This window comes from Molothrus ater, chromosome 1 (genome assembly GCF_012460135.2).
Source record: "Molothrus ater isolate BHLD 08-10-18 breed brown headed cowbird chromosome 1, BPBGC_Mater_1.1, whole genome shotgun sequence".
Taxonomy (NCBI): domain Eukaryota; kingdom Metazoa; phylum Chordata; class Aves; order Passeriformes; family Icteridae; genus Molothrus; species Molothrus ater.
Genome location: NC_050478.2, coordinates 125992914 through 126003868, shown reverse-complemented (window position 1 = coordinate 126003868; position 10955 = coordinate 125992914). Strand labels below are relative to the sequence as shown.

The 10955-nt window shown below is 37.1% G+C and overlaps 1 protein-coding gene across 5 annotated transcripts in view; it reads right to left on the bottom strand.

The window, feature by feature from the left end:
- Positions 1-5154: 5154 nt before the first annotated feature.
- Positions 5155-10955, bottom strand: part of RALYL (RALY RNA binding protein like) — a 373569-nt gene continuing 367768 nt past the window's right edge. For all 5 annotated transcript variants that reach the window (XM_036400853.2, XM_036400827.2, XM_036400819.2 and 2 more), the window contains one exon: positions 5155-8276. In XM_036400853.2, coding sequence (XP_036256746.1) covers positions 8242-8276 — 35 coding nt within the window. In that variant the 3' untranslated portion in view covers positions 5155-8241. The remainder of the gene's footprint in view (positions 8277-10955) is intronic.

Genomic DNA, 10955 nt, shown 5'->3' with positions numbered 1-10955 from the left:
TCAGTAGATGCAGAGAAAGTCTTGGCCCTACTTGGAATTGTGGACAGGCTGAAAAACCTGAGCTGGTAGCACGTGTGCTCATGCAAGCCAACAATAAGTTCAGTAGGAGTTCGGTTTATCTGCTGGAGGGCAGGAAGGCTCTACAGAGAGATTTTTACAGACTGGATCAATGTTCTGAGGACAACTGCATGATGTTTGATAAGGTAAAGTGCCAGCTCCTGTTTTTGGGCTACAACAACTCCCTGCATTGATGCAGGGAGGGGGAAGAGTAGCTGGAAAGCTGCTCAGCAGAAAGGGAGATGGGAGTGCTGGTCAAAGCAGCTGAACACAAGCCAGCATGTACCCAGGTGGCCAAGAAGGCCAATGGCATCCTGGCCTGTGTCAAAAAAAGTGGCCAGCAGGACTAGGGAAGTGATTGTCCTGCTACACTTGGCACTGGTGAGACCACATCTCGAGTGCTATGTCCAGTTCTGGGCCCCTCACTTCCAAAAAGACACTGAAGTGCTGGAGCATGCTCAGAGAAGGGCAACAGAGTTGGTGAAGGGTCCTGTAAGGAGTAACTGAGGTGACTGGGGTTATTTAGTCTGAAGGAGACTCAGAGTGGCTCCTCATTGCTCTCTACAACCACCTTAATGGAGATTGTAGTGAGGTAGGGGTTGGTCTGTTCTGCTGTATCAAAAGAGGAAATGACTTAAAGTGCACCAGGGGAGGTTCAGATGAGATATTAGGGGAAAAAAAAAATCACTGGAAGAGTGGTCAGACATTGCAATAAGTTGCCCAGGGAGGTGGTGGGGCCTTATCTCTGAAAGTGTTCAAGAGGCACCTGGATGTGGCACTTGGGGATACACATGTGATTATGATGCTGCTGTGCTGACACTGGACAGATGATCTTTCCAACCTTGTTGATGCTGTGATTTTATAGGCTCCAGTTTTAGATTCATTGGCTCAGATCTTTACTAGCTTGTGTGTCTCCCTCATACTCTCTTGTAAATGTTATTCTGTGTAAATGTGCCTGATCTTTCAGCCAGGTGCTTTGGAGATTTTTGTGTATTAAAGCATACAGTGTTGCCTAAATTAAAAGAGAAAATGTACTAAAATTAATAGTTCAGTAATTTTTCTATTTTTTTAAACCAAAAGATCTGCAAAAATATTGAAGTAGAAATATTTTTTCTGAGAGGCAACATGCTACAGTAGCATGATCTTTGCTCAATTGTAGTGATTCATGGTAAGTAAAACCTATACTTTTCAATCACAAATGTGAGCATAACTTTCTCAGCATCCCTGCAAACCAGTCCTCAATGGGGTGCATTCTTAATTTTATGAATTTCTGTATTTGCTGCTGAATGCTTTTCTAAATTTTCACCTTCATTGCTGTGGAGACCACTAAAATCTGATTATCATTGCTGAAGGCAGAACCTTAGCTTGAAGAGATTAAATAATTTTGCTTTTGCACAATATTTGCTCAAAAACCCGGTTAACACAGTCAACTTAGAACCACCCCTACTGGGGAGTTTGCTGGAAAGGAAAATGTGATTTAAGATTTAAACTCCAGTACTCTGCTGATTGTTCACAGCAGTGAAAATTTATACCCAGCTTGATGTGAAATATTTAGTTTAAGAATTTTGCCCATAAGGAAACACAAAGATATGATGAATGGTAACATCAGTGTCTTTCAACTTGTAATGATTTTACTAGGCCAGAGTCCTATGTAGTTTTACTAGGCCAGGGTCCTCTGAGCTTCTTGCTGTTACCAACAGAGAATAGGAGAAGTCTGTGAGAGCTAAATGACCTCTCCATGTCCTACATTCCTTCTCTGTAGCTAAGAAATAATTCAAACTTCTTCTTCTGCGACTACTTGAGGCTTAATGATGAAAAACAGTCTCTACAACTGTATTTAAAGAGGAGCTCATAAACTCTCTGGGAGTTTTAGTCCTCTGAGCTCAATCTCTTGCAACTTCAGCCCTCAAGGCATTCGCCCTGAACATGGAGATGGGATGGTCTCCATTTTCAGGTCCATGGGTTGTGTGTAGGAACCATTGCGCACATACACGTTTGGTCATGATCTTCATTCCTGGGAGGAAACCACTTAACTGCTTTTGTCCTCTCTGAAAAATCTCATTGTTTAACATATGAGACCACATAAGGGAGGGTTAAGGTGCTGGGAAGAGTTTGAATTTGTCCCCTGTAAATACATCTTTGAAAAGTGCTATCTGAGGAAGCTGCTGGAAATCTGACATCTGCTTGGATTATTCACTCCCTTGAGTAAGCAGGAGCAGCAGATGTGTTCTCTTTGTAGCTCTGCACTGAATGGAATTTCACAGAGCTTCTCTTGAACCTCAAGTTTACATCTGATGGCAAATTCAGCAATGTAATTTGTCTACATGGATGCCCATATACAATTCCATGGACGCTGATTTTTGTTATTTTTCTTGTTGCTGTTATTAATTGTCCGCTTCCATCATGTTATCTTGTGACATCACTTGAATCATCCAAGTTCAGTGTAGAACAAATTGATCAAAATGAGACCCATAAAAACTCGTAGCACTTCTGGATTACTGTTTCCCCACCTTGTTAGTTTACCAAAAAAATAACTCAGAATTTACAATTCACTTACAAATGATCCTCGTGTAATTGCAGAAGAATCCAAATTTCAAAGGCCACTCATCCTTGAAATCAGTACAATTGATTTTTTTTATAGCTTGCTGTCAAAAAACATATTTATGTTTCTGAGACAGGACCTGATAAACTTTCTCTCTGAAGCACTATTAAATGATAGTGCTCAATGAATAGATTTGCAAAACACAATTTCATACACTGGTACTTTGATTACAGGTAATGCAGCATGTCATCACAAACATGGTAAAACTCCTGACATGTATCACTGAAAGTTGTCTTGTATAGAACTAAGAAAAATTTCAATGTTGATTTGCTTGAGATCACATATTACATAAAAATGTGTCCCCTTTTTAATGTAGATTACTGATGGAGACCAGAATACAAAACACTGTCAGGTTGGAAAAAAAAAAAAAAAAGAAAGAACAAAAAAAATCTAGATATTAGGAAGAAGTTCTCTAATGTGAGGGTGGTGAGACAGTGGGACAGGTTTCACAGAGAAGTTGTGGATGTCTCATCCCTGAAAGTGCTCAAGGTCAGCTTGGATGGTCTTATGAAAAGTCTGCCCAGGGCAGGGGGCTTGGAACTGGGTGATCATTAAGGTCCCTTCCAACCAAAACCATTCCATGTTTCTGTGATCTATAGCTTTTCTATCAATGGAAGCATAGATTTACAATTAATGTGACTACTCAGGTAAACAGAAATTTATGAAATCTCTCCCTTGCCTTGTGGATTAAACACCAAGGCCAAAATTCTGAAGAAGGGGTAAATGTTTAGTGTGATTGACTACTTATTGCTAAGTGTTGAATTCTCACTAAATTTGACCAAAATCACATGCAAATTTTGAGGCTTACCCCTTGAAAGAATCATCACATCATGGCATGCTGTCAGATGTGAAAATAAATAAGTGTATAGGGGAGGTTTCTTCAAATATAAAATGAGTACAAGTGCAAAACATCCCCTCAGTCATTCTGAGGTAAAATCCTTTCAGTGCTCATTCAGATCTCAGCACCAGATTTAAGCTGCAGCCTTGCCATGCTGTAAATCTTCTGTTCCTCCACCATGTTCCACTGTGGTCCTGCTGCAGCAGCAATATTATCAGCAGCAGTATAATTTCTTCTTTCTTTAAATAATTTGCTAAAGGCTTCTGTAACTACTCATAGAATGAACACTGACCACAGTTTCTGCTTAAGAATCCAGTTGGAATAGACACTGAAGGTACTCATTTAATGACTGTCCACAGGGATGAGTCTGATTCTTATTTTACACAACTTTAGTTGTCTCTAGTTCTAGTAATTATCTAAAGCACAAAGCAATGGAAGGATATTTTTCCACATATGCATAGCTACATACCATAGATACATTCACATACGGTAATACACCAGTAGAGTGGTTATGCAAAGTTTTTTCTCCATTACCTTAGGCTAAGTCATGTGGCCAGGACAGTATCAGAAAGATTTAAATGTAACCTTTAGAAATATTTTTGTTTGGTTAGTGGGATTTTTATGGAATGGATGCTCTGCAAACTAGTTTTTGTTAAAATAAAGTGTGATACTTGCAGATTAATTCTGTTTGCACAAATGTAGAAAAAAAGTCTTTCTTTGAGGGGTTAATCAGGAAAAAGTACTTATTATAGCAGCCACAAAACTTCAAGCAATTTTTGTTTCAAATGGGTTATTTTTCCACCACCCAAAACCCAGCAACTATGTATTCCCTGTAGCACTCAGTATTTTTTCTAAGCAGTCTCTCAGAGGACTTTCTTACCAGTTTTCCAGAGCTGATTCTTGTAAGGGCATGGATTGTAAACACAGGGCTCTAACTGCTGTACACAAGTGCCTTTATTTTCTCTTTCTCTTTCATCCTCGTGGCCAGAACATTTCATTGCTGAGAAATGCTCAGAGCTACTGTACTAACTTGTGAAGTTTTGCTGGTTTTACCTTGTATTTCAAAACAGTCTTGCTTCCCAACAATACCAATATAATTTAAAATCATTCTCATAGACTTTGTGGACCAATTTTCTTTAGCTTGCCTGCAAGCAACACCTTGTGAATGGAATAGGGAACTATGAATGCAAAATGAATTTGGATACTGAGCAGAAAATGATAATTATTTTTGGCATGGTTTTCATAAATTATGTTCATACTGCTTTTGTGATACGTGAAACACAGAAGCTTCCAAGATTAAGAAAAAGCATTTCTTAAATTCAATGAAATATCCCCACGGTGCCTCCCTCTTTCTCACTCCACTGAAGAATTCCCTCTTTTCAGGAAGTCCGTCACATTTCTTGTCAGTAATTTTTTAATACAGTACTGGAGCTTAAATTTATCAAAATATTAAAATGATAGCAGGTTTAACTTTTTTATACATTTTACTGAAGTTTAGTACTTAATATTTTGAATGCCTCCTTCTGTTTGGTCTGCTTTGAAAGTTTGTGAAGGATGGTTGTACTACCATTTAATGCCATTTTTCCATGAGAGAAATACATTTTTCCTGGAAAGTGTTGTAGAGTCCCATTTTAAGAGAAGAAATTGCAAAACTGAATTAGTGCATAAATCAGAGAAAATATTTATTTACAGACATGTAAAAATTATGTTACAACATTTTAAAGAAAACTGTAATGAACCATCAATCTGCTCTAATGGGCAAACTCTGAATGTTTCAAATCTAAATTGCAGTGGCACCAATTAAAAATAGGACTGCTAACAAGATTATAGTTATCTACATAGTTTAAGTAGAGTGATTTTTCAGAACTAAAAATGGATCTACAGAGAAAACTAATAGGAACTGCAACAATATGTAGTACAAGGGTTTACAAAAGTAAAAATATTTTTTCTTGATCCAAACTTTAAAGCTTTTTAGTAAACATTTTCCATTCATGCAGCTGCCCATGTTTGAAACAAATATCTGAAATACACAGAGCATATATATCTGTGTAGAAAATGAACTGGTTTGATTCAGGACTGTCTGTAAAGGATTTTATGGCTGTTGGCTGTCCAAACTGATTGACAAGATCTTTTATGTTTCCTATTCCTCTGTATTGCAAGGGATGAGCAATGTTGAAAAATCCCACAACTGACAAAACTTATGTCAAACAAGTAACAGGTGATGGCAAACAACACCGAGCATACTGCAAACATGGACAGCAGAGAACAAGCAAGCTCTGTCGAAGCTACCAGCATCCTCTGGAGTGATTTTAAGCAAACATGCCATTGAGAAACCTTACTAGTAACAGACTGCATGGGGTAACAATCTTCTGGCCTGCAAATGAAATAGTGCCTCATGGTGTCATCAGAGATGACTTTTGTGTTCAAAATATATTCAGGACCTAAGCTGTGGTGTGAAACAGTGTCAACATTATGATTATGCAATCATTTGTGTGAGTTTATGCTGTAAGGTTAATGACTGTAAAGAATGTGTAAAAATCTCAGAGTGCTTTCTGTGAGTGTTAGCTCATTTGGAATGGAAGTGGTGAAGAGACAATATACCTAGATGTTTCACATATCTAGTTTATTAACACCAATATCAGAACTGATCTCCTTGGATGATTTTCTGCATCTTTTAAGTCAGCCAACAGTTTATGTGATTTAAATGCCCCTTGAGCTGCTGAAGTTTGGATTTCCTTATTTTTTAGCTGTCAACTGGAGACAGAAATCCCAAAATGGCAATTCTGTTTGCATTTTTACAGTTAAAAATGTTCATAACCTATATTAAGAGATAGAAAATGGAGAAGTATTTCACCCTCTGATTTGATCTAACATTTCACTTGCAAGGAGTAATATTTTTTTCCTGCACTTTTCTTGGAGAGTCAGCCCTGATAAACTCTGAAGCTGCAGTTCTTTATGCTCAGGTGTAGCTACTTATACTAGTCTTTCCTTATTTAAGGAGCTGGGTACCACTCAGCACTTCTGTAAACCATGTAACTCCACATATAATAGACAAGCTAAATATAAGGTACACAAATGTAACTGAGAGTGCAATGTCACATAGCTACCTAGTGAAAAAAATTCTTATTCAGTAATAGGTAATTAAAATGTATGCTTTGCTTCCAAATTTTTGAAAAATATCAGTCCTTCTTTGTTGATGATCCCCATGCCAGAAACTTGACCAGAGACCTTGAGCTCCCACCAGCTTACACCCACACTACTTGAGGTGAACCTGTCATCTCAGAAACTGCTTTTTAGAACAGAAATTTAAAGTTATATCTTTTTAAAAGTCTCTCTGGTACCTTTTGTTTTTCTCTTGTTTTCAGCCTACAGACAATGTTTGAAAGGGCAAGGCAAGAGTTCATTTTTGTAGTGCTGGATGATCTGAAATACTAAGTACCCCAGTCATGGAGCTCAGTGATCAGGGCTTAATGCTGCAGACTGGGTCTGTGCTCCATTTGACTGTGTAAGATACTTCCTAAATTAATGTCTCTCCCTCTTGGGAGGCTGTAGATAATAAATAATTTATTGACCCTGCAATCACTTTAAAGACATGTCTCTTTCTATATGAGTACCATTCACATAAAGATGTGGATGAATAAATACAGTATTCCTTGTTTCATGTCATCTGCAATGTTAAAGAGGTCTGACTTTGGGATGGTGAACAAGTTGGTACTTTTCTAGGGGAAGAAGTCCTTGTGCCTGTATGCTTTTTTTACCTTTAATGTCTCAGTAACACAAGAGAAATAATGCATCCATTCTGTTTAAAAGGAAATATGATTTATTATAAAATTCTATACTGAGGTTCCCCCCACATCTGTAATATTTAATTATTCCAACTTCAGGCTTTTAGGAGGGCCTTAGGAGTTTGTGGGTGGAAAGACTACTGCCAGAAAAGAACCCAAAAAGTAATAAGTAGGCTAACTCAGGGTGTCAGATATTGGCAGGCTATAAGTAATTTTTCTGGCTAGACAGGAGGCTGACTGACTTTCCATATGGTAGCAACAAACTGCCTTTAAAGATTTGCAAGAACAGCTGTAACAACTATCTGATGAATGGCATCACAGAGAGGGCTTATCTGAAGAAGAGGATTTACAGGAGGATGCAATTTACAGTTTATCAAGGATTGCTCTCTTATTTTGACATTTTCACTTTTTAGAAGTTATTCTATTACCAAATGTAATTATTTCCAATGAAAAATAAATTGAATAAAATAATGGGAAATACATTTATACAATGCATTTAATTGTGGCACTGATAAAAATGGTCTTGTTTGAACTAAGCGGTAAACAAAGAAGTGCAATATCACCTGACTCTAAATATGGTAAAACAGTAAACGTGCTAATCATAAAAATAGCTTTTAGAAATATACATTTGTATACAGTGTTTTCCACACCTGTTAAATACGTCCTTCATATTATTATGATACAGTACATTGGCCTTTAAGACATCAAAATTAAAAAAATAATACCAATAATTAGCCAGAGAAAACCACATTTACAATCTAAACCATAAAAATCTGACAATTGTACAGCTTAGAACATATAAGAAATGGAGTTTCTAATATTTGAACAATAATGTCCATTTTAATAAGTAAATTGAGTTTCATACAAATTGAGTCAAAGTTGTTGTCAGCCAGTAAGAAACTGCAGTTCACAATTTTCTGTGGGGAAGTCAGAGTTTCTCTTCTCAGCCTTCAGGGGGTTCACACATGACATTTCATCACTTGATCTGTAGAAACTGAGAATGAAATGTTGGCTTTAGTATGAAAGCATAGAATTTCTTCCAGGAGAACCTCAAAAAGAAACCAAGACAGCTGGAAAAGAGCCAAAGGGAAAAGAGCCAAGAGGACTATGACTTGACTTTTTTCACAAATCAAGCAAATATCAATGTCTATAATGCTTTCCCACCTTAAACCATCGAAGGTTAAAAGAAGAATAGTGCTCCTGCAGCAGTGGGCAGTCAGGACTGTGCAACAGTCTTGAGTTGACTGTATGGCCCAAAATAATAACAGTAAATCAAACTAGAGCTATTGAAGCTGAAGTATAGCTCCCCTCAATAATGCTACGCAAACAACTCCTGAATAATTTCTATTTTAGCAGCAGGAAATAGAATAATGTATCTTGGCGGCTTTGCAATGAAGTGCTTTATTTGCATAATAGCATTCAATCTAAATAAATTGCATGTAGAATTCTTTGCTTCAGTCCCATCATGCTATTTATATACCTTACTCCATTTCCATTGGCTGTGTGCTTTCAGCAATGCCTACGGTTACCAGATTGATGGATTTTTCCTCAGTAGCTTCCTTTTTACTTTGCCTATTTTGCTACTGTTTTTGTGTACCTGCCGTAGGATATAACTAAATATCCTTTGGTATCTTTTGTTGCTTTATCAGCCACATTGTGAAAATGCAAAAGTCCAGTGTTAGCCAACACTTTAAAGGTTCGTTCTTCCAGCAGAGGCTGGAGGCCGGTTGCATCTAAATATCTGAGTCCTGCTATGTGACCCATTAATGCTAGCAGCTCCAAGTAGGCATTGAGTGATCCTGCAGGAAAGCATAATGCACACCAGCTCCACCTACCCACAGGAAAACTGACAACACTTTCCTAATTGCATCTGTTTGGAAAACTGACAGTAGAGAATGTTAGCAGAAGTAGATGGTTTCTTTTTAGTTTAAAAAAAAAATGTTGACAGGAAAAATATAAAAATATTTTCAGCCAATCCAGCCAATCTTTTCTGCACTTTATTTTTTTTTTTTTTTTTGGGGGGGGGGTGGAGTCTATCTTGTTTTATAAGGGCTGAAAAGCTTCCAGATGTTCTTTTCAGCCAATTTCCACCTCCTTCAATGAAAAAAAAAATTCTGTTAAAATTTCTATTTACTGAAAACCATGTTTTCCAGAAACATCCAAGTCACTGCAGGACTGGGCTCCTGACCTTTGAAGAAGTCAGGCATCAGATTTCCCCTTCACTGCAAAGAGAGCACCAGATCTGTGGTTGTGGTCTTCACAGGTAACCGGGATTAGGGAGAAAAGCTCATGCGAGAGATCCCAGAATTTTCTTCTTTAAGTTAAATCATCCAGAAACTATTATTCTCTACTTGCACAGAGAAAAATCTTCATCTCTCATGTTTTAGGTCTGATCCCTAGAGAGACTAGCTATAATAAAAAAGACCTTTAAATTCTTCCCTTAAGTCTGAGAGAGGCTTGATGGTTTTTAGCTAGCTATTCATCTTAGAAGGAGTAAAAAAAAAAATAAATCCCACTGTACATCCTATTAGCTCCAAAGAGAGTTACTCTTTTCTAGTCTTTTTTTCAACTATGCTTTGCCATTCCCTTATGCTATTATAAGAAGCAACAATTATGAAAGCAATAAGAGGCAGATTTTCAAGTTATTTATCAAAGCTTTTTTTCCTTGCCATAAACCTTTCAGGCCTTTACCTGTCACAGCCCTAAAGAGCTTCATTAGGTTACTATTGTGAAACATTAATGTTGCTAACCATCTGGACCCAAGTCACCAATGCTGCTTTGCTGTTGGTTGGAAACAGTGACAAAAATTTAGCAACTCCACCGGTCGAAAATATTCCTGTGTTCTTCCTTCAGTACATGGATTTCTTATTTCCCTCTCACTAGAAATAATGGTAAAGTCTGAGAGGAAACATTATAATCTAAAAGAGCCAAACTTTTATTTTCCCTGTAATGACAAGAATTCAGGGCTATGATTAATATAGAGCAATTCAATGCTAATTTCATCCCATTTCTTTCTTCTGAATAGTGTGCCATTTATCATCTGCCTTTATGGCAGTGCTGATGATATTAAAAAACCCTCATGATGACTAGTGGGCTTTTTAATTTTTTTTTCATTTCTTTCCCTTTATATATAAAAACATCTCCTGACACAACAAGGATGAACTGAATTACATTTAAGCCAGTAATAAGGCTTTCATTTGATGCAGTTCTAACAGAAAACCACTTTAGAAAGTGTGATTTGAACATAATGCCTTTTAAGAATTGAATAATTCAACTGAGCATATAGACTTGGCATCCATAGACAATATCAAAGAAATTCTATATGCTGTCCTAATTGCTATCATAATCTCTGAAAGAAAGATGGAGAGAGTTTATGGAATATTTATTGGTTCATTTTCCATCTGAAATTATTTCTGCTGCTTTTTTCCCTATCTGGATTGCTTTTTGAGCATGAGGTATTGGAAACACTCTTCTTAGGCATAACACTGTATTTCAGTCTTCCAAAAATGCTATTGCTACTGTTGTTAAAGTTCTAGTATAATCCTTCTGGCTTTTTTGCCAAATTCAAATTCTACTAGATTAAATTAATTTTAACTATACACAGTGTATATAACATGGGAAAGCCAAAATTAAATAGTTTCCTTCTCACAGGGTTTATGGTCAGAGCATTCTG